General features: G+C 36.6%; 1 protein-coding gene and 1 pseudogene across 1 annotated transcript in view; one reads left to right on the top strand and one right to left on the bottom strand.

Moving 5' to 3' along the window:
- RAD51B (RAD51 paralog B) overlaps positions 1-25,304 on the bottom strand; it is a 562,898-nt gene that overhangs the window by 516,634 nt on the left and 20,960 nt on the right. Inside the window, exons 5-7 of the mRNA XM_077767229.1 lie at positions 20,389-20,525; positions 10,259-10,378; positions 9,028-9,211 (exon numbers count right to left, since the gene is read on the bottom strand). Coding sequence (XP_077623355.1) covers positions 9,028-9,211; positions 10,259-10,378; positions 20,389-20,525 — 441 coding nt within the window. The remainder of the gene's footprint in view (positions 1-9,027; positions 9,212-10,258; positions 10,379-20,388; positions 20,526-25,304) is intronic.
- On the top strand, positions 3,733-3,891 carry LOC144234070 (small ribosomal subunit protein eS27-like pseudogene; annotated as a pseudogene).

The raw sequence follows: 25,304 nt of genomic DNA on the forward strand, positions 1-25,304 counted from the left end.
AGTTGTTAATGTGCTGGTAGTGTTCATAAACTGTCCAAATAAAATTAATTCCATAGACAAAAAAAATTAGTTGAAAAAAAGAAAACATGTTTCAGAAAGAGGAGTTAGCAAGAGGCTAAGGATCAGTTAGGTTATGCTTCTTACCTGTAAGTCGTAAGCAACATGGTCTTATAACTCAACTGGATAAAACCTACAAAACTGATTTTGAGGCTACTATAATGCAACATGAAAAAAAAAACTTCAAGAATTTGACATTGTTCCATAAATTCTGAAGACAATAGCAATTTTTTTTAAAAAGAAAGCTGTTAGGCCAAAGCTTTAACAACTAAAATAAAGTTTACTGATTGAACATACTTGGTAATTCTCTTTCCCTTGAGATAAAAGAAAGTTAAAACCAGAGAAGAAAGAAGAATCATAAAAGATCCTCTAGGATAAGTGCTTCATTTGCTTTTTGTTGTTGTTTCTTGAAGAAAAGTAATGTATAATTTAAAAAAACACACCCTGTTTGGGTATATAGTTCTGAGTTTTGACAAACTCACATACTCATGTAGCCACACTACAATCAAGATATTGACCATACCCAACATGGCAACAAATTTCCTCATATCCACTCATTTCCTTTTCAAGTTTATTTTTTGAGAGAGAGAGAGACAGAGAGTGACATACCACAAGTGGGAAAGGGGCAGTGAGAGGGGGAGACACAGAATCTGAAGCAGGCTTGAGGCTCTGAGCTATTAGTCCAGAGCCGGATGCGGGGCTCCAACTCTCAAACCATGAGATCACAACCTGAGCTGAAGTTGGACGCCCAACAGACTGAGCCACCCAGGCACCCCTCCTCATATCCATTTGTAATCAATCTTCTCACTTTCCAACCCTGAGCCCCTGAAACCACTGACCTGATTTTTACTTCCATAGTTTTGCCCTTGGTGGAATGACACAAAACAAATCATATAAAATGTAGCCACTTGAGTCTGGCTTCTTTCATTTCATACAGTGCTTTTGAGGCTCATCAATGTTGTTTACATCAGCAGTTTGTTCCTTTTTATTGCTAAGTGGTATTCTGTTATATGAACGTTCCATTATTTGAATATGAATTTATCCATTCACCAGCAATACACATTCACAATGTCTCTGGTGTTTGGGGACTGTGAATAAAAGTACTAAAAACATTTTCATACAGATTTTTGCAGGGATATACATAATTTCTCTGCATATAAAAAGTACCTAGGAGGGGCACCCGGGTGGCTTAGTCGGTTAAGCGTCCGACTTTCCGACTTTCGCTTAGGTCATGATCTCGCGGTTCGTGGGTTCGAGCCCCGCGTCGGGCTCTGTGCTGACTGCCGGCTCAGAGCCTGGAGCCTGTTTCAGTCTGTGATTCCCTCTCTCTCTGNATAATTAAGATGTTTAACTTTACAAAACAACTGCCAAAGTGTTTTCCAGGGTGGCTACACCATTTAGCATTTCCATCAGCACAGATGAGAGTTCCAGCTGCTCCACATCTTCATCCTCATTTGTATAGTCAGGGTTTTGGATTTTGGTTTTTGAGCCATTCTAATAGGTGTGTAGCAGTACTTCATTGTGATTTTAATTTACATCTCCTGAATGACTAATGATTGAGTATCTTTCCATGTGCTTATAGGCCATCTGCAGATCTTCCTTGAAGTGTTTATTCACATCTTTTTTTAAATTATTTTATTTTTTAAATTTACATCCAAGTTAGTGAGCTTGCGGTGCAACAATGATTTCAGGAGTAGATTCCTTTATGCCCCTTACCCATTTTAGCCCATCCTCCCTCCCACAACCCCTCCAGTAACCCTGTTTGTTCTCCATATTTAATAGTCTCTTATGTTTTGTCCCCCTCCGTTTTTATATTATTTTTGCTTCCCTTCCCTTATGTTCATCTGTTCTGTGTCTTAAAGTCCTCATGTGAGTGAAGTCATATATTTGTCTTTCTCTGACTAATTTCACTTGGCATAATACCCTCTAGTTGCATCCACATAGTTGCAAATGGCAAGATTTCATTCTTTTGGATTGCTGAGTAATACTCCATTGTATATGTATACCACACCTTCTTTTATCCATTCATCCATCAATGGACATTTGGGCTCTTTCCATACTTTGGCTATTGTTGACAGTGCTGCTATAAACATTGGGGTGCATGTGCCCCTTCGAAACAGCATACCTGTATTGTTGGATAAATACCTAGTAGTATAATTGCTGGGTTGTAGGGTAATTTTACTTTTAATATTTTGAGGAACTTTCATACTGTTTTCCAGAGTGGCTGCACCAGTTTGCATTCCCACCAGCAGTGTAAAAGAGATCCTCTTTCTCCGCAGCCTCACCAACATCTGTTGTTGCCTGAGTTGTTAATGTTAGCCATTCTGACAGGTGGGAGGTGGTATCTCATTGTGGTTTGATTTGTATTTCCCTGATGATGAGTGATGCTGAGCATTTTTTCATGTGTCGGTTGGCCATCTGGATGTCTTCTTTGGAGAAGTTTCTAGTCATCACATCTTTTGCTCATTTAAAAAATTACACTGATAGTGGGTTTTCACAGTTTTTTATATCTCTACTTTACCAGTCCTTTAACATGTAAGCCATACAAACATTATTTGCCAGTCTGTGGCTTATCTCTTCATTTTCTTAAAAGTGTCTTCAAAGAGTAGAAAGAAGTATTAATGTTTTTTTATGGCTCATGTTTTTTGTGTCATCTAGGAATTTTTGCCTCGTTTAAAATGATAACTTTCTCCTATGTTTTCTTATAGAAGTTTTATAGTTTTAGACGTTATGTTACAGTAAGTGATCCATTTGAAATTAGGTTTGTGTAATGGTGCAAGGAATTGGTCAAGGGTTACTTGTTTTTAACAGATATCCAATTATTCCAGCAACATTTGTTGAAAAACTACCCCTTTTCTATTGAATTACCGTAACTTCTTTGTTCAAAATTAACTGACCATTAATCTATTTTCTGGACTCTCTAATCTGTTCCACTGACCCAGGAATCTATCCTATCACCAATACAATGCTGTCTTAACTACTGGCTTTATAGTAAGTCTTGAAATAGAAGAGTAGAAGTCCTCTATACTCTCTGTTTTATAAATTGAGTTGCCTATTCTCAGTCTTTTGCTTTTCCACATAAATTTCACAGTCGCCTTCTTGATTTCTACCAAAAAGCCTACTGGGATTTTGATTAGGATTGTGTGTTAAATACATAGAGCCATTTGGGAAAAAATGACATCTTGACAATATTGAGTCTTCAGTCCATAAGCATGATATGTTTCCATTTATCCAGATCTTCTCTGGTTTCTCTCATCAATATTTTGTAATTCATAACATAAAAATATTACCTTTGTCTTACTGTATTTATCACTAAGTATTTCATGTTCTTGGTGCTCTTATAAAAGTCAATTTCAATTTTCAATTATTCATATCTAATAGCTTTCTTTTTTTGTGTAGAATCTTTGGGTTTTCTACTAAAAATGTATCATCTATGAATAAAGGCAGCCTTATTTCTTCATTTCTAATCTGAATGTACTTAAATTCTTTTTCTTGCCATATTATACTGGCTAGGATCTACAGTACACAGCTGATTAGAAATGGTATGAGTGAGCTACCTTCCTTTCTGACGGTGATGACCTGCCCACAAGAACCTGCCTGTTGGTGATGGGCCTCCTGCACACGTCCCTGGAAAAGAAGAAGAAGCACCTGGTGCAGAGGCCCAATTCCTACCTCATGGACATTAAGTGCCCTAGGTGCTTCAAAATCACCAGCACCTTTAGCCACTCACAAAGGGTAGTTTTGTGTGGGGGCTGCTCCACTGTCCTATGCCAGCCAACAAGAAGAAAAGCAAGATTTACAGAAGGATGCTCCTTCAGATGGAAGCAGCACTAAGAGCAACCTGAATCAATACAGTGGGGAACTATACCAATAAACAGATTTTGGATTTAAAAAAAAGAGTGGGCTATTTTATCCTTGCTCCCAATCTTAGGAAGAAAGATTATACTTTACCATTAAGTATAAGTTAAGTATAATGTTAGCTTAAGGTTTTTGTAGCTGCCCTTTATCAAGTTGAGACAGTTCCCTTCCACTCCAGCTTTGCTGAGAGTTTTCATCGTGAACAGATCTGATGAGTTTTGTTGACTGTTTTTCTTTCCTGCATCTACTGAGGTGATATTTTTTTTAATACACTGATGTGATTGATTTTATATTTTAATGTTGCATTCAAAATCTACCTTGCATTACTGAAATAAGTTCCACTTGGTCTTTTTTATTTATTGCTAGACTTCATCTGTTAATATTTTGTTAAGGATTTCTGTGTTTACGTTTATAATGCATGCTGGTCTATAGTTTTATTTTCTTGTAAATTTTCTGGAAAATTTGCATAGAAATGACATTTCTCCCTTAAAATTTTTAATGTTTATTTATTTTTAAGAGAGAGAGACAGAGACAGAGACAAAGACACAGCGTGCAAGCAGGGGAGGGGCAGAGAGAGTGGAGACACAGAATCTGAAGCAGGCTCCAGGCTCTGAGCTGTCAGCACAAAGCCCAACACAGGGCTCAAACCCACAAACCGTGAGATCATGACCTGAGCCGAAGTCGGATGATTAACCGACTGAGTCACCCAGGTGGCTCCCTTAAATGTTTGGTAGATATTACCAGTAAAACCATTTGGACCTATACTTTTCTTTGTGGAATATTTAACTACAAATTCAATTTTTTTTTTTAATATTTTTATTTATTTCTAGGAGAGAGAGAGACAGCGTGAGCAGGGGAGGGTCAGAGAGAGAGGGAGATACAGACTCCGAAATAGGCTCCAGGCTCTGAGCTGGCTGTCAGCACAGAGCCCGACGCGAGGCTCGAACCCACGAACTGCGAGATCATGACCTGAGCGAAAGTCGGACACTTAACCGACTAAGCCACCCAGGCGCCCGCAAATTCAATTTTTTAACACATATAGGATTATTTTCATTATTTCTTCCTCATACATAGTCTGTGTCTTTCAAAGCATTTGTCCATTTCATCTCACTTATCACACTTAATGGAATAAAGCTATTCATAACAGTCTCTTATTATCATTTAATGTCTATAGGATCTATAGGGATTTCCCTCTTTCACTCCTTATACTACTAATTTGTTTTTTCCCTCTTTTTACTCTTAGTTTCAGTAAAGTTTTTTTTTTCCAATCCACCATCTTATTTATATAATTTATTGTCAAGTTGGTTTCCAAACAACACCCAGTGTTCATCCCAACAAGTGCCCTCCTCAATGCCCATCACCCACTTTCCCCTCTCCCCCACCCCTCATCAACCTTCAGTTTGTCTCTGTATTTAAGAGTCTCTTATGGTTTGCCTCCCTCCCTCTCTGTTTGTAACTGTTTTTCCCCTTCCCTTCCCCCATAGTCTTCTGTTAAGTTTTTCAAGATCCACATGAGTGAAAACATATGGTATCTGTCTTTCTCTAACTTATTTCATTTAGCATAATACCCTCCAAGTTTCAGTAAAGTTTTATCAATTTTATTGATCTTTTCAAGGAACTAGCTTTTTATTTCGTTGATTTTTTCCTCTATTGTTGTTTTCAGTTTCATTGATTTCTACCCTTATCTTTATTATTTCCTTCCTTATGCTTACTTTGGGTTTAATTTATTCTTTTTCTATTTTTTACAAGCTTAGATCATTGACTTGTAATCTTTCTCCTTTCTAGCATAAATTTCCCTATAAGCACTGATTTAACTGCATTTCACAAATTTGGTATATTGTGTTTTCCTTTTGATTTACTTCAAAATATGTTCTAAGTTCTCGTGATTTATTCTTTACACATGGGCTATTTAGAAGTGTTTTCCTTAATTACCAAATATTTGGGGACTTTCCAGATATGTTTATATTAGCAATTTCTTTGTTGTTGTTGTTGTTTATTTATTTATTTGAGAGGGAAAGAGAATCCCAAGCAGGCTATGCATTGTCAATCCAAAGCCTGATATGGTGCTCAATCTTACAAACCATGAGATCATGACCTGAGCTGAAACCAAGAGATGGACATTCATTCAACTAATGTAGTCACCAGACATCCCTGTATTAGCGATTTCTAATTTAATTCTTCTTGTGTGTCAAAAACATACTTTGTACCATTTCATCTTTTAATCTGTAGAATATAGTCTACCTTGGTGAATATGGACTTGAAAGAAATGTACTTTCTGCAGGCAGTGAATGGAATGTTTTGTAAATGTCAATCAGGTCAAGCTGGTTATGTTATTCAGGTCTCCTGACCTCCTAGATTTATTTGCTAACATTTTGTCTATTCTATCAGTTACTGAGAAGATTGCAATCTTCATGCATACAGGCATGCTCGCATACAAACATACATACATATACAAACATAGACAATGTGACAATCAAAATTAAGTACAGATTATAGTTAAGTTTTTCCCCACATATTAAAAGCACTGCATGTTCACTAAAGATAAATTTTAAAATTCAATAAAGTACTCATCCCACCACCCAAGTTGGTTTTGCTCTTTACTCTTATTTAAATGAAGTGATATCTAGAGTGTCAAGGTACCAGGCATGGTCCTGGCCCCATCCACCATCTCAGATCCACAGTTGGACGGCAGGCTGGAATGCTTAGCCTCCCACCCACTCCTCAGAGGCCATCAGACATTCACTTATCATGGTTCTACGAAACTGAAATAAAACCTTTTCTACTTCCTGGCTTTCTGATACTATGTAGATCTCTAAAGCCTTTTCCAAGCTTGAGAATTTTAAGAATTATTTTTCTTCCTGTAAGATAACAGTGTAATCTGAGTATAGCTCCTATCTGGTAAGACATTCTCCTAATATTATATCTTAATACTCTTAGAAATAATAAACAATATTAAAGATAGGATCCGAATAAGGTTAAAGCAAATACTAAAATTTAAGCAGAGTACCAATATATACAAAATTCAAGTCCAAAGAGAAAAGCAATATCTGCAATTCATATATTAAAAATATTTACTGAGTGCCTACTGTGTGTTAGGCATTATTCCTACTCCTAAGAATAAAGCACTAAACAAAGTAGACAGTCTCCAGGACCACTCTGTGGGGTGGAGGAGACATACACAATCAACATAAATATATAACATTCTGGACTGTGAAAATTATAATGAAGAAACATAAAGGATAATAAAGGAAATGGGGAGGCAGGGTATGCAGTTAACACTTGCTGGTCAGGGAAGTCCTCAGACAACAAGACAGAAGAAATCATACAGATATTTAGAAGAGAAATATTCCAAACTGAGGAATAACAAACACTTCTTGAGGAGGGAATGTTTGCTGGAATGTTTGAGGAACTATAAAGAAGCATTCGGTCTGCGATTTTGAAAGGGATTATAAATTAGCGACATTGTTTTAAGCTAGTTAGTTGCATGTGGAGCCACCTATCCAAAGTACAGCACAAAAACTTAAAAGTTCATGATTTTTCATTTAAATGAGGAAATTAAGCTAGGAAAATTCTGACACTTCCTAAAGGAAATATTTTTCAAAATCCTTCTAAAACCAATACTAACTTATCACAAAAACCAATAGCATCCTGTGTTAAAGAAGTACATACTCTATTTATATATTTATCTTTACAGAGAAAAACTAAAGCAAAGACAGACCTAAGGAAATGATAAGCACTTATTCTTTCAGAGGGTGCTATTAAAAAAAAAAAAAGCAGAGCCCTCTTCTCACTCAGGAAAATAAATTTCTTCAGAAAAAAAACTGAAAAATATTAGCCTATAATTACTATTTAATTGCAAACAAACACAACTTTTAAAAAGTGAATTTTCATATTTTACATAAGATTAAGTCAAGCAATCAGCATGAATTAATAAAATAAGTATATATACTTAACTTTTCCATTCAGTCAAGTAACTTTACAAAATATTTTTAAATTCCTTTGGCTAGGGAAAACATGGAATTGAATTTATCATTTTAACCTACTACAATAAAATTTAAAAGATCAGCGTCATCCAGAATAAACTTTACAGCTCTTGACTTCACCAGGAATTACATCATATAATCCAAAATATGAATTAAAAAGCCATTAAGAAATGTAGACCTTTTTGTATGCCGCATGTTCCCTTTTGATTTCTTGCCTGGGTTTATAAATCTCTAAGGCTGCGTGGTAGTTCACAGTCTTAGTTCATATTACAAAGATCCAGGCTATTTATTTTCCGAACACAAATCTAAAAATTATAATATAACCAAGTTTGATATCAGTTTAAGGAATTTTCGCATCTTCAGCCAAGATGATGTCTGGATAAAACTAAAAAGCCTGACAGTACTAAATGTTGGTGGGGCTGCGGAACAAGCAGAACGCTCCCATGCGCGGCCAATGGGAAAGCCATCAGCACACACATACGTCTTGTAGCTGACCAACCACAAACCCTTGCATAATGCCCACATCTTCAGATTTCCTCATCACAATTCCCACCATGGAAAGTGGTGTCAACTGCAATCTCTCAAGGTTTTCTTACTGACACTTTCATTACTGTCACTCCCAACACTCCAAAATGTCATAGTCAACCGCTGGCCATTTGGAACAAACCAAATCTTACACTGTCCAAGACAGCACTGAACACAATAACATAATATCTAAAACTAAAATATTTATCAAACTGACAAATATGCCATAAAAGAAACTACAGAAATAGACACAGGTAATTCCATGTAATTCTAATAGTTAATATTTATCTCGGTATGACAAAGTAATACAAAACATACACAGAGAGTCAACAATGAGATGTAAGAAAAGGATTAACCATAGGAACTTTTACAAACAACATTTAAATCTGCTCCAGACTGCAACTGTGAAAAAAGATAATCCCAACAAAGGAACAAATTTAAGAAGATGGTGATATTTACTATAGTAATTAGTAGTTTTACTAATTAGTACTTTTAACACGTCAGCTGTTTTACATTTTCTTCTAATTATATTATTTGATATTCTAAGTCAGTGAATTTAACATAAAAGGGGGAAGAAAAGGAAAAGAGAGGGAAAAAAACTTACTGGGATTGAAAATTCCTCAGCCAAATACTTTAAGGCGGCAGCTTCTCTTGCCAAGAACTTACTTCTTTCTCTCATGTTGCCCTGAAGTTGTGTATCAAACTCCTTTCTTACCACAGAAGCAACAGAGTCAATAATTACAAGTTTAATTCCCTTTGAAATAATTTCTTCTTCTAAAGATTCAATTCTGCAAAAGTAGAATTTGTAAAACAGTGGATAAATTTAAGATAAATAAAAAACAGGGTATTGCAAAGATTAACCAACTTAAAAACAATGACAACAAATTGTTCATCCCTAATTTACAGTAATGACTGCAAGTATTCAATAATCATAACTTATTTCCAGCTCTTCTATACATACTACACTCTTTTGAAAATGGACCAAAATGTTTTCATCTAGTTTCATTCTCTGATTCTCCTACGGATACTGCTAATTTCAGGGTAAAACTGCTTGTCGCAGCCAATCTCCAAAATGGCCCCCATTTACTCCGAGCTTGTCCTGCCAGCCTTGTGCAGTCCCCTCCCACATTTACCAATATCGGTCTGTACGGCCAGCAGCATATGACAAAATGATGCCATGTCACTTCTGAGAGCAGGTTATAAAGACTACAGCTGCCATCTTGGGCTCTCTTTCACTTGCCCACTCTCAGATCACTCTCTCTGGGGGAAGCAAGTTGCCATGTTGTTAACAGTCCTATGGAGAGGCCCACATGGTGAAAAACAGAGGTCTATGGCTAACAGCCAGCAAGGAAGGGAGGCTTTCCAGCAACTATCTGAGTAACCTTGGCATTATCCAAGATTGTCCAGCCCCAACTGAGCCCTGAGATAACCACAGCCCTTGCCAACAGCTGGACAGCAACCTCTGTTGCAACCCTGAGCCAGAAACGCTCAGCTAAGCACTCCGAGATACCTAACCCTCTGATAGTAGGTGAGACAAGACACCATTTGCTGTTTTAAGCTGCTGAATTTGGGGGTAACCTGTTAATGAAACAAAAGATACCTGATATACTACCTAAATGGTTAATTAAATCTAAAACATTTTACTTACTTAATATTTTCTTTTTAAAGAAATATTTCATCCAATAGGCTATAGCAAATAAAGAACATTGAAATAATTATTTCCCATAATCCTAATACATAATGTAGAGACTTCTTTCACTCAGAAGCTGAAAGCATAAAAACAAAAAATAAATCTTCAAAGTATTACTAAAATACCAAAATCTAAAGCAGCAAACCTTTGTAGAACTTCATCACAGCTGAGTTCCCGATAAAGATGAACCTTACTGCTTGTCAAAAGTAATTTTTCTTCAGTGTTAAAATATCTGGGAAAACGAGATTCTGCCATCTCAACCAGTCTGTGGGGAGGAAAAATAGCGCAAGTGAAAATAGTTAATAATATTCAAGGCCACAATGCCGAACATCTAATGAATTTTACTGAAGAAATTCATAAGCCACAAGTAACACTAGAACAAAAATAGAGCAGGTATAAGCAAAATGCTTTAATACAGAATTTTTAAATGTAAGCTATTTCCAGGGCGCCTGGGTGGCTCAGTTGGTTAAGCATCCAACTTCGGCTCAGGTCATGATCTCACAGTTCATGGATTCAAGCCCCACATGGGGCTCTGTGCTGACAGCTCAGACCCTGGAGCCTGCTCGGGATTCTGTGTTTCCATCTGACTCTGCCCCTCCACCGCTCATGCTCTATATATATATCTCTCTCTCTCAAAAATAAAAAAACATTAAAAAAATTTTTAATGTAAGCTATCTGTTATAATCACTAAGAGAGATTAGCAGAGCATTGTTTTTTAATAATTGATCATTTGACTAACAGCTATAAGACATGTTTAGTAAATAAGAAAAATGATTTCATCATCATGGATAAAAGAAAGGTACTTGAACAAATATATAGTATTATCACTCTAACAATCAAATATCAGTAAGTCTCCATGTCTCAGAACAGAAAAACATGCTTTCTCAGTTAAAACTTAATACATACAAAATAAATCCTATCCCAGTAGCTCCTTGGTAAACAGGAAATTATTAACTAAACAAATGGATGTTGTCCAATATTTCCTTAGTAAACAAATTATTTTCTACCTATTTAATTCTGAACTCAACGCTAGATCTGATGTATGAAGTAGGCCAAGTATAGGAGTGACAAGGAGAAACAGATGCAAATATCATCAGTAAGAGTATAAGACATGGAGCTCAGTACTAGAAATTTCAAGTGTTTCTGGTTAAAAATATAAAAGTGTAAACCTCAAAGTGTAACTGTCTCCTCTTTAAAATGATACTTTATCAGTCTGGTACTTAACCATCCAAGGATGACTGGAAGGAAGGACTATAAACACAAAAATCACCCTACACTTCATGTTCCATTTAAAGACACAAAAGTACAAAGAACAAGTGTTTTCATTTCTAGTTAATGAGTCCTAAGAAGAGGCTGAGAACTTTAAAGAGAGAAACAAAATAAGTTCCTCACATATATTATAATCAGAAATGAAAAAGAAACAGCTAAAACAGAGAGGAACAAAAAAAGAAAACTGGTCAATAATATTTTTAAGTGTATTTTGAACAATTTGAAAAGAAAAGCATCATTGGGTTGAACAGGAAGAGGAAAAAGTACTTTACCAAAAGATGGCTGAAGAGCAAGAACAAATGGATCAAATGAGCACTCAAGGAAAGTGTACAAGAGACACATGAGGGGTGGAATAAAGAAGGAAATGAGGTAAGCAGTGAAAGCATGATGAAATGAGATGAGACGGGAAAAGGCAGGACAGGCAAATTTTAAGGGTTTGGGGGAAAATGTGTAAATTTCTTGATTAGGGTATTTGCTGAATTCAGAGCTGGTCAGAGAAGTCAACTAAAAGCTCTGACACTTGGAACCCACTGATTTTTAATAGGATGGCTATGGCAACATCTGTCAGAAACATGGAAGTCTTCCAAAATTGGATGCCCAGTGGATTGAGTACTTCTCTCAATCAGTGAGAGAACTGAACAGCTGACAGACAATATTAATTTTCTGGCTTCAACACTAGGCTGAATTTCAACCGGCAGCTTGAGTGGTAAAAGACTCTGGAAGTTATGACTGCTCTTTCCTTCCATTAAGGCCCCTCAGAAAGAAGGTGGTCAATGTATGGACACAAACTGACTTTGCTCACAGTTACCATGCTAAACAAGTGTACCAAATGATTATTCACATACCAATATGCTAAAATTTTCTATAATCAGTTTCTCCAATTGGTTTTTATTTTAGAAAAGATCTCTAAAAAATATATAAACCAAAACCTAAATACAAATGTAGTATCTATATGCCTCACACTAATCATAGCAACTTCTTATAGCAATCTTCATCACAAAGATCTTTTTTGGTTAGAGTAACAACAGAAAAGATCCTATCTTTCACTCCCAGATATTAATTACATATAGCTTGAAAGCAATGCCATCTAGTGGACATCTGTTTTACAAAAAGTATTCCTTTCAAGTATGTACTTAAGATTCATTCATTCAACACGTATTTATTGAGTACCTACTATATGCCAGGCACCATTCTGGGTGCTAAGGATGTGACAATGAACAAAAAAAGCAAACAAACAAATAAACAAAAACAAAACTTTCCTCATGGAACCTACAGTCCACTGAGAGAGACAAAGAAATAAATATATATTATATATTAGGTAATAAGCGCTCTAAAGAAAAATGAACCAGGATGAGGGAACAGATTGTTAGGGATTGTGAGGGAAGCAAGTGTTATTTTATGTAAAGTGGTCTGGGAAAGCCCTTTAATAAGGTGAACTTGAGCAATGGCTTAAGGGAAATGAACTATTGGATATCCAGTGAAGTAGTGCATAGGCAAAGAGAATTATATATAACAAGTGCAAAAACCCAGATGTAAGAAGATGCCCAAGGTTACTGAGGAATGACAAGGAGGCTAATGTAGCTGAAACACAGGAAACAATATGGAGAATAAAAGGAAATGAGGCCAGAGTGCTAGCCAGGAGCCATGATCACATAAGATCCTTAGGTCTGTGGTATTTAGACATTATTTAGTAAATAAGAAATCTAGAAGTAGAAGTGACATGATCTGACTTCTTTTTTATTTAAAGAGTCACTCTACCAAATGGAAAAGAGGCTATCACAGTGAAAGCAAGACCAGCTAGTACAGTAGTCCAAATAAGAGATGATGGTGACTTGACCTGGAGAATAGCTCAGCTGATTAGAAGTTACTAAACTCAAGGTATAGTTCAAAAAAGGTTCTGGGGCACCTGGGTGACTCAGTCAGTTGAGTGTGTGACTTCGGCTCAGGTCATGATCTCACATTTCATGGGTTCAAGCCCAGTATAGGCTCTGTGCTGACAGCTCAGAGCCTGGAGCCTGCTTCAAATCCTGTATCCCTCTCTTTCTCTGCCCATCCCCTGCTTGTACTCTGTCTCTCAAAAATGACTAAACAGTAAAAAAAAAAAAAAAAAGGAGCTGAAGGGAATTCTTGACTAATTGGATGAGCATCTGGAGGAATGGAATTACCATTCATTGAAGTGGAGAAGACTGGATTTGTTCCAGGTTTTTGTTATTAGTTCCCCCTGTTACTTCACAGTTCTTGTATAAAAGGAAAGTTAAAAGCTTTACATTAGTGACCACATGCCAACTTGAAACAAAACACATGCTTAATGTTAAAAAAAAAAGTTTTCCAAAGTTCTAGTTGAAATATAACATTATAAATGTGCTGAAATATAAGTTTATGGTTTCTCAAAGCTTCTTATACATGTATAACATTTTCCTGTTCATTTTTTCAGTATATATACTTGTTAAGCACTATGATATAAATATAAGAATGTGACTCTATTAGTTGTTTACAGGTTCCAGAAAATCCCAAAGTTTTGTTTAGTACTAAGTACTTATTACTAATTTCATATTCTAACTTAACTTAGAGCCTCTTCAAGATTTCCCTCCTCACTATTTCACCTAGATTCACAAATGATAAGGCAGCTGAAATTAGATGAAGAAAAACCTACCCAGATTCATGAAATCATCTCAAAAAATGGGAAGAGGGAACTGATCTCCCCCATTGTTTGCCCCCTAGGTCAAAGATCCTGGATTCATGCCAACAAGCAAATAACTAAATGGCCCTAAGACCACACTGGTAATTGCCTTTATAATGAGTTAAAGTCATGGCTGGCCACTACCACCGCATGCCTCCCTCTTGACACACTGAAATTCAGAAAGAGTGACACTCTAAAGAGTCTAGTAGGAATTGGTTGCGGGGTACTTGGCACCTTGAGAGGTGACATGCAGTTCTTCAGATCTAAGCTTGGCCACTGCTTCCACACAGTACGATACAATACAACACACACCTCTCCTTTGTATAGTTAGTTTGAATCGTTACAATTTTACATGTTTGTGATTATTTGATTAATGTCTTCCTCCCAAATATTTCTTCCCAGTTTTCAAAGCTTTTCTGACTTCAAGACAACTCAGGACTACCCACTTCCATCTCCTAAATTTCCAACCCTATATCCACCTCCCCAGATCCACACCTCCAGAGTGCCAGGACCCATCTCTTGTTTCAGTCCCTCGGTTTTCCTCACACACAAATCCACTTGCAATTCTAAGACCCAGTTTTATCTTCCTTTATCCATTTTGTTTCTCCCAGAATTGTATTTTGAAACCCTCTATTATTACTTACCGTCCATATCACCTTCTTTCTTTTATTCTTCACCTCTGGTTCCATCTTTTCCTAATTATCTCCAATAGGGATAATACAGTATTCACTCAATTCACATATACCAGAATCCTCACAGTTGCCAAAATTGTATACAGGTCACTAGATTAATATATTTATCTATACTTTCAAAATATATATAAGCAGAGTTTGTCTACGACTACCTCAGATCTTAAGCGTAAGTCCAACAGGGTAAACAAATAAAAACAGGCTTTTCTGAATCAGCCAGAAAGGGGGACACAGAGCTCTGCCTGCTTAGCACTCTCCTCCCCCCGAGGCAGTCCCCAAATACCTGAGGGTTTGGTAGCAGACTCTACTATTATATAATTATTAATCAGTCTGGAGATATAATTTCAGTCTATGGTAAACAAACATGCTTAACACACTATTTTAGATTATCTTCTCAAAGATAAATTTTTAAAAAGCTAGTGTATTGCTTTAAAAAATAGAACTCATCTTTCCAAAGCGCTTTTAAGCATATTACCTGCAAAATTTTCTATCTTTGTTTTTAATGCATTTTTAACTTAAGTAATTTTTATTTACTCCTCCTGTTTTCTCCTTCCTTCTTGATAAAAAGGCTATCTATCAATTTATTAACCAAAATTATTTTCCACTTTTTATCACTCACCCTAAATTCTCTGTATGCAAATCTTTTTTTTTTTTTTTTTTAAAGAGAGAGAGCATAAGCCGGGGAGGGGATAGAGGGAGAGTCTTAAGCAGGCTGCATACTCAGCACAGAGCCCAACACAGGGCTCAATCTCCACAACCGTGAGATCGTGACCTGAGCCTAAATCAAGAGTCAAAAGCTTAACTGATTGAGCCACCCAGGTGCCCCCAGATAGCTTGCCTGTAAGCACAAAATGAAGACATTGCTACATACAGAGGCAAACAGAAAGCTAAAACATATTCCTTTTTGGGTCTCTTATTTTCACACTTTTACTTCTTCTCTAAGTCAGGAAACTATCCTGAGATGGCAGACACTATTAATTACCTATCATATCCATGCCCACCTCTTCCTTGCTATGAGAACTCCAATTTTATTCAGGCAGCAATGTTAGCGAGACCCGGGAAGCTCATCATGCTTATTATAACAATCTTCTCCCCCTCATTCCCCACCCTCCCTTGCCTATGGGGGTGGCCCAATGAGAGATCTACAGGATAATAATTCTGGAGGATGAAAAGGAAATCAGCAGAGGGGAAAGGGCAGCTCTTCTGGGAAAAACATATTTTCCTGATAAAACATATAGCTGGCCCTTTGCCTTCCCACTGACTAGATAGGAGGCCTAAAAACATATAAGCCCTAGGTCTCTCTGTCTTCACTGCACGGCAGAACCAGTGCCTGCAACCACCCACTCACTCTTGGCTGGGTATTCAGTTACTTGCAGCAGAAAGCTTTCCTAACTGATTCATGAACCTTCCCCAATAAATCCAAATAGGGGTCAAGCAGTCCCATAACGGCACAAGTGAAGTGTGACCAGGTAATACAGAGCCAGCTCCGTCCTCTGACCTGCCATGACAAACTCCAGAAGACAGTTTGTTAAAAGAGGACTGGTACTTTTGATTCCACCTGAACCTATCACCACACCTCAGAAGGCAATCCATGTGGCAGCCAGGCAACCACACTCTTCACGCCTTGTGGAGAATAGACTAGAAAAGTAAAAACAATATAAATTTCAACCCCTATCCTCAAATGACCTTCATAAAGGTTCCTTGAGAATTATGAAACATAATTTCAATAAAGGGACTAAAATTTTACCTCATTTCCAGCTTGCCTTTGGTTTCTTAGTTGAAGGTTAGTCATTGACATTTTAAAAATACCTTTCATTTGAACAACCTGAGTTAACCAGTGTCTTTACCAGTGTTAGCATCAAGTACATTTCAGTGTTCAGATTTCCAGCGGTCTCATATATGTGTATACTTTTGTTCTTTTTTTTCTTAACCATTTATTTGCTTAAGATTCAAATAAGTTCATCACATTACAACTGATCAATACAACTTTTATCCCCAGCTTTATTGAGATAGAACTGGGGGCACCTGGGTGGCTTAGTTGGTTAAGCGTCCGACTTTCGCTTAGGTCATGATCTCACGGTTCTTGGGTCCGAGCCCCGCGTCGGGCTCTGTGTTGACTACCAGCTCAGAGCCTGGAGCCTGTTTCAGTCTGTGACTCCTTCTCTCTCTGACCCTCCCCTGCTCACACTCTCTCTCTCTCTTTCTCTCTCTCCTAGAAATAAATAAAACATTAAAAAAATTAAAAAAAAGAGAACTGGCATATTATATTGTATAAGTTTAAGGTGTAAAACATGATGAGACCAATATATCTTTCAAATCTTTTAATCCAAAGATTGCTCCTCTAACTTTTTTTTTAATCTTAACAATTAAAAAACGTGGTTGTTTGTTCTGTCATTTCCCACAGTTTGCATTTTGCTGACTACATCCCTCCGGTGTTGATTTAACACATTCCTCTCTTCTCCGTATATGTTGTAAACTGGTAGTTGGATCTGAAAGCTTGATCACATTCAGGCTTGACTATTCTTCCATCAGGAAGAATAACTTCTTTTGTAATTCTAGTTGCCTTTTATGTTTATGAACTGTTTTTACTCACAACATTTCTGACACCAAATGTTTAGGTTTTCCATACCAAGCAATTCTTCAACTCCCTATGAACACCAAGTGGGAATCTGACACTTAACTATCAGGAGTTAACTCAGATCTCACAGTTTAAGGGGTCAGACCCACAAGACTGCCCCCCGCCCCCATGTAAGACACTAAACGCCAAGTCCCAGGCCTCTGGCACTTGTGACCAACTGAGCAACTACAAATCATGAGTTCCCACACCCTCAAGTTCACTGATTTGCCAGAATGGCACACAGAATTCAGAAAGGTACTTTATTTACTATTACCAAGTTATTACAAAGAATATAAGATACAACTCAGGAAAAGATTGGGGAGGACTACATGGCACACCACCCTCCCAGCATGTTGCTGTGTTCACCAACCCAGAGGCTCTCCAAACTCTAGCATTTAGAAATTTTTGTAGAGATCCCACTACATAGGCAGTGTTGATTAAAGCATTGGCCACTGGCAATTAATCAGTTTCCAGCCTCTTTCCCTTCCTCGGAGGTTGAGGGTGGCAGGGGAAGAGGGGTAATGGGTGAGGCTGAAAGTTTCAACACTATTAATCACATGATTGGCAACCAGCTCCCATGTGAAACTATCCAGGAGCCCACCAAGAGTCACTTCATTAGCATAAACTCAGGTTTTCCAAAGGTTTTAGAAGGTATTTAGAAGAACCAGGACAAAGACAAAATATGGATGTCTTATTATGTCACAATATTCAATGCCTAGATGTATTAGATTGTTGGGGTTTGTAATTTGGTGACATTCTATCATTCCTTCTTCACTTATTACTGGAATACTCCAGTATTTGGGGGCTCCTGGATGGTTCAGTCAGTTGAGCATCTGACTTGGGCTCAGGTCATGAACTCATAGTTCATGAGTTTGAGCCCCACACTGGGCTTTCTGCTTTAAGCACAGAGCCTGCTTCATATCCTATGTCCTCTCTTTCTGCCACTCTGCCATGCACATGCATGCACTTTCTCTCTCTCAAAAACAAACATACATTTTTTAAAAAGACCTATTTGCTATTCAGCAATAGAGTTCATACAGAGAAAGAATAGATGTTTGATTTCCTTTTTTAAAAACTCACCTCAAAATAATGAGTTGCTTCTCCAGAATTTTCCAATACTGATTAGTTGTTTTTCATTTCTTAATATCATAGACTCATGAATTTAAACATATTTCATGGGTTTTAATCTACTATCATTACTATTCTTATTGACGGTCTATTTGTCTCATCTTTAGCAGGCAGGAGCCTCTTCAGGTTGATTCCTGAGTCCTTCTGACACTCCCTTAAGTAGTCTTTGATGGCTCTCTTGTTACCTGACATGATGTTTCAGACTCAACTTAAAAATTTCCTGTACCAGTGCTAGAACCAGCCATTTCCCCAACGAATCCTCATTCCTTTTAGCAGAAAATGGTGTCTGGATTTCACATTATGAGACTAATGCCTGTCAATTCATTCATTTATCAAACATTCTGCCAGCAGTTAATATGTATCAGTCACTAATTTTGGCTTTGAAGATACAAAGATATAACACAAACTCAAAAAGCTGACAAACAAGTGGCATATACTTCGAATACATAACCAAGAAATGTAGAAGAAAGCAAATAAGCCCCAGGCAAAATAATCCACTTAGAACTTATCTGGTCAGGGAATACACTTCTCTCTAACTAGCATTCTTAGAAATAAGAGAGAGATGTGATTCATAATGACATAATTGCACAGAATGACACAGTTATAGAAAGACTCAAAGAACTAAACCTTGACTAAAAGAACAGAATTGAATCAGTCTCCAGACCTCTAAGTACTCCTTCCTGCTCATGAATGTCAATCAGAGCAGGGGTAGAGGGAGACCAGACTTATTTTCAGGTGTACAGAATTACACAAATAATCCAGTGACTCTCTCTCATAGAATGTTAAAGGTCCTTGCCAAAGTAAGGAAATATTGGGGCACCTGGGTGGCTTAGTCGGTTAAGCGTCCGACTTTCGCTTAGGTCATGATCTCGTGGTTCGTGGGTTCGAGCCCCGTGTCAGGCTCTGTGCTGACTGCCAGCTCAGAGCCTGGAGCTTGTTTAGGTCTGTGACTCCCTCTCTCTCTGACCCTCCCCTGCTCATGCTGTCTCTCTCTCTCCTAGAAATAAATAAAACATTAAAAAAAAAAAAGAGTCTGCAAAGTAAGGAAATATTTTCTTTCCAAGCATAAATACACATTCAGTGCGTTTTTTACATTTAATACAATACTACGACAAAGATTAAAGTGAAACACTTCTCAATCAAAAAATATTTTTAAATTTCCAACTTTTCCATTCACTAGTATTTTACTTCCAACTAGAAATTAGTGACAAAGCAGCTTACCTTTTGTCTTTTTCACTTTCATCCCTCCCTGTTTCTTTTTTTCTTTTCTTTCTTTTTTCTTTTTTTTTAGTTATTTTCGAGAGAGAGAAAGAGCATGGATGGGGTAGGGGGCAGGGGCAGAGAAAGAGACACAGAATCAGAAGCAGGCTCCAGGCTCTGAGCTGTCAGCACAGAACCCAACACGGGGCTAGAACTCACAGACTGCAAGATCATGACCTGAGTCAAAGTCAGATGCTTAACCGACTGAGCCACTCAGGTACCCCATCCCTCCCTGTTTCTTAAACTTCTTTCTTCCTGACTTTTTACAAAACACAGCTAATCCAAGAACTTAAACCAATGACAAAGGGATGGAAAAGACAAAAAGAAACCTCCTGGGTTAATTTTAAAAGGAAAATTCATTTATTTTAGTTTAAATAAGCTAGTCAAAATTCTAGTTTATTGTCAAGTTGGTTTCCATATAACACCCAGTGCTCATCCCAGCAAGGGCCCTCCTCCATGTCCATCACCTCCCTTCCCCTCTCCCTCCACCCCAGGAAAATTCATTTAAAACAGTATCTAGCATTTTGAATGCTCACAGAGAAAAGGTGAATGTTAACCTGTTTGAAAATGTCAGGTACTATAAATAAGTTACAAAATTAAGCATTACAGTGGAAAATAATAAAATCTCCCACCTTTCAGCACTAAATGCTGACTCTGTGTCAATGTATACAACACCTCCTTCTAATCCTCCCATGTTGGTGGGTAATGTGGCCAAAATGCTCATCATTATACAAAACTGAGTTTTTCCACAACCTGGTGGGCCTGTAATCTAAAAAAAAAAAAAAAAAAGTTTTCTGAATAAGCATCACAAGCGAGTCAAAGCAAAATTCTTTTAAGAACATGCCACACGCACAGTCCCACTAACCTGGGTTCTCAGAGAGAACATTTTAAATTTTTTTTAATGTTTTTTATTTATTTCTGAGAGAGATATAGAGAGCGTGAGCAGGGGAGGGTAAGAGAGAGAGGGAGACACAGAATCGGAAGCAGGCTCCAGGCTCTGAGCTAGCTGTCAGCACAGAGCCCAACGCGGGGCTCGAACTCACGAACCGTGAGATCATGACCTGAGCCAAAGTCAGACACTTAACCAACTGAGCCACCCAGGTGTTCCTCAGAGAGAACATTTTAATACATCTATTGTATGTAAGGAATTAACTTCTCCCCTGTGCATCTGGATTGGTACTAGTTATACACTATCCTTGGGAGAAATGAGAAAACAGTCACTTCAAATCACACTCTGTGTTCTGTAACTCAGATGAAAAGCTTTGGTTGAGAGAGGCTACAGGGTACATTTCTACATTCAGAACTGAGAGTTCTATATCTTTTCCTTATTAAGACATTTATAGAAGGTAATTGAAAATATTTAAGAGGCTTTAATAATTGGTTTAGCATTTCTCATGAATTAGCCTTTTAGAACAATTTTGTACTAGTCCCCTAAAAAGCTACTTTGATCTTTTCTGAAGAGTAAAGAATTTAGCAGTAAAGAGTGCTGATGTATACAATTTATTTTCAAATGCTTTAGCAAAAAGGAAAAAAAAGGCATGCACACACGCACATATGTGTGTGTACAAAGAAAGATAAAACAAATGTGACAAAATTCAACAATTTTTGAACCTAGATGACTCATACTTGGAAGTGTGTGTTTTGAAATTTTACTTTGTGAAACGCTATTCCACAATTATAAAATGTGAAGTCAGAAGAGTTAGAGATGGAAAAAAATTGGAAAATTCATAAACATCCATATTCAAGTCAACTAGAAGTAGTTAACAAAAATTTGAAAATGTTAAAAAATACCCCTTTAAACATACATTATTTGTCACATTGGCTATGGCATCCAAACTTTAAGAACCAAAACACTATCCCTTTTGTTAAAATAAAATTAATGCTTTTAACACAATCTTTCACAAAGGAAGGGAAAAGAACTGAAGAGGAAGAGGAGAGAAAACAATCTCAAGAAGAGAGGAAAAAGTCTGAGCTAAGACTAAGACAGACTACAAATATGAATAAAGTATCTCAGATACATCATGAAGTAAGAAGAAATAAGAAGGGATGACTCGTGAGTCTACATCATTTATGCCAGTTGTTCTCAAACTTAAGTGAGCACTGGAATTACCTGGCAAGCTTATTAACAGGAATCTCTGGTTCAGTAGGTCTGGGATGTGGCCTGAGAATTTACATTTCTAATAAATTCCCAAGTGCTGCTTATGCTGCTGTACACTTTTGAGAACTACTGTTTTAAATTTAGACTAGGGGATCCTGGGTGGCTCGGTTGACCATCCAACTCTTGATTTTGACTTAGGTCATGATCTTGCAGCGTGTGGGATCAAGCCCTGCATCAGGCTCCATGCTGACTGTGCGGAGCCTGCTTGGTATTCTCTCTTCCTCTCTGCCCTCCACTGCTCAAGTTCTCTGTCTCCTTCTCAAAATAAATACATAAACATTTAAATAATAATAATAAATAAATAAAAATTTAGACTAAAGCTAATCTTCCTTTATCAAGGCTAAACACTAAAAAACAAAGTTTCTTCTAACAAAAGTTAGAAACTATGTGCTGATTTATTATAATCTTTAAAAGTGATTTAGACTTTCAGAATAAATTGTTGCTACCAATAACAGTTTGCCAGATCATGAGTGGTAAGTGAAAAGGGATTGCCAAACTTTTTTTACAAAAATTTTTTAATGTTTAGTCATTCTGCCAGGGGGGCAGGAAGGGCGGGGAGAGGGAGGGGCAGAGAGAGAGAGGATCCCAAGCAGGCTCTGGGCTGTCAGCGCAGAGCCAAATGCAGGGCTCAAACTCATGAACAGTAAGATCGTGACCTGAGTCAAGATCAAGAGTCACATGTTTAACCAGCTAAGCCACCCAGGCATCCCTCCAAACTTTTTGATTACATAGTCTGACAAACTGAAAATGGACAAACAAAATTTAGTATGGTCTTCCAGTATATATATATACATATATATTAGACACATATTATTTTATTAATACACTCCACATAATATAAAATATACACAAAATAGGGATTAAAAAATAAGCATTTAAAAATAGTTTCAAAAAAAAATGGGTGCCTGGGTGGCTCAGTCAGGTAAGCATCTGACTCTTGATTTCAGTTCAGGTCATGATCTCACCATTTGTGAGTTCGAGCCCCACAGTGGGCTCTCTGGTGTCTGCACGGAACCTGCTTCAGATCCTCTGTCTCCCTCTCTCTGCCCCTCCCTCCTGGTACTCTCTGTCTCTCTCAAGAATAAAATAAACATTTTTTTAAAAATAAAACAAAAATAAAAAGTTACATATCTTAGTTCCTAGTTATACAGATCTTTTCATTCTCATAAAAACTTAACACTTAGTGAAGCAATAATAATGAAAATAAATAAAATTATATTATTATTTAATTACTTTATAATTCAGCGCTTGAAATCTCAGGTCTTAAGTTCTGCTCATTTCAGTACTTCAATGCCCTGGCTGTATAGTTGAAAAAGGACAACTGCAAACATGCAAGGGCTGAAAATTTTAAAATACATTACTTGTTGTACTTACTATTTTCATTTTTCAATAACTTCCATCTAATAGCAAATGCTATTATTGAACTTTGACTAATAAACTTCCATCTTTCCTCATGTCAATCAACTGTTCTTGCACACAATCAAAAGATATTACATTTTAAGATTTTTAACAAGTGGATTAAAAATAAAAATTCTTTATTTGGAAGATTTTTCAACAGTATAGAAAATACTGTTACAATTTTTTTAAGTGTGCAGATGACAAAGTTTTCATAAGACACACAGATCTTTGACAACAAAAATAACATCATAAAAGAAATATTTCTAAGCAATGATTTTAAAAACACTACATTTTAATCTATTTTTAAAAAGGCAATTACAGTAAAACCTTGGATTGCAAGTAACTTGTTTTGAGAGTATTCTGCAAGACAAGCAAATATTTCTAATAAATTTTAACTTGATAAACAAGTGATGTCTTGCAATAGAAGTAGTATGTGGGATGCCCAACATCACATGATCATAAATGAGCCAATGGTTCTTGAAATTCACTTTGATATTCAAGTGCTTTGGATTACAAGCATGTTTCCAGAACAAATTATGTTTGCAAACCAAAGTTTTACTTGTATTTTCTTACTCATTGTTAAAACATTACTTTTACTTTGAAAGGATGTTGTAAGAGTGTACCACTGGTTGGCTAGTTGATTTTTAATCTGCTATGAAGCATATTACATAGCCACTTGTCATTTTTAAAAGGCCAGCAAATGTGATAGATCTTGTCTTTTTATTTAAAAAAAAACGCTTCACCCATCTTTAATTTCAACAATTCTTTTATACTCTTTGCTGTGAGATCACCAAAGAAGACCTTGTGATTCAAATGATTTTCATGGTCAGTCCCCATCTCATTACAGAGTGTTATAGAGATGATACTTAACCAGTCAGGTTTTTGTAAAAATTAACAACACTGACCATTGTTATCAACTTGAAGTTGAATAGTCAACTTCTGTGTTGCTACAGATTGCCTAAGGAGGATGCAACAGAAAAGTTTAAAGAATCTCAGTTAGGTACCATTTTTACTATTACTACAACCAGACTAGACTAGACTAACGTATCCATCAATCCATCTCAGATTTTGTTGGAGTTTTTTTAAAAAGATATTATTTTTAAGTAACTTCTACACCCAACGTGGAACTCAAATTTACAGTCCAAGATCAAGAGTCACATGTTCCACTGACTGAACCAGCCAGGCATCCCTCCATCTCAGGTTTTTTTCATACATTTTAAAATAAGTCAGAGACCTCAATATACTTACCCCTAACAATTCAGCATGTATATCATTAACATGAGTTTAATATGCATGATTCTTTTTTTCTTATAAGGTAAATTTTACATACAGTAATTGCATAATCTTAAATTTACCATTTCATGAGTTCCAACAAATGTATACACATATACAATCTAAACCCAAGTCAGAACATTAGCATTACCCCAGGCAATTCTCTCATAAACATTGTTTTATGTTCCAAGAAATCATTCATATTAGAGAACTCATATAAACATTGTATGTTCAGGAGGTTTATTTGAGGGAATATATCTTCTCTGACCTATCTTTAGTTTAATGGCACACATAAAAAATTTAGTTCTTCCTGTATTTCATTACTGAAACAAAATCTAGCTAGGATGATAATCTGGGTCATGGTAGAGACTTCTTTACTTATATAGCATCTTCCTATATTGAAAAACCTGTTTTAATCCTTAATGCTTCAAAGCACCTCTACAGATTCCTGTGTAACTTCTAACAGTATTTATTCACAAAAGGATCCATTTAAGTTGTTGCCATATTGTTTCCTATGTTTTATTTCATTCATTTTACTATAAGGAAGGACACTGTGTTCCTATTATGTTATTAATAATTTATTACATTTGGTCTTTTACTATTAAGAAAATTCAAAAGAGGCTTTTAAATATCTATTATTAATTTTAGTAAAGTCTTCCTAGATATTGACTTATGTATCATAGGACTTTAGCATTTTTTTCTTATTTTAGAGAGAAAGAG

The sequence above is a fragment of the Crocuta crocuta genome, unplaced genomic scaffold (assembly GCF_008692635.1).
Source record: "Crocuta crocuta isolate KB4526 unplaced genomic scaffold, BGI_CrCroc_1.0 scaffold55, whole genome shotgun sequence".
NCBI classification, from domain to species: domain Eukaryota; kingdom Metazoa; phylum Chordata; class Mammalia; order Carnivora; family Hyaenidae; genus Crocuta; species Crocuta crocuta.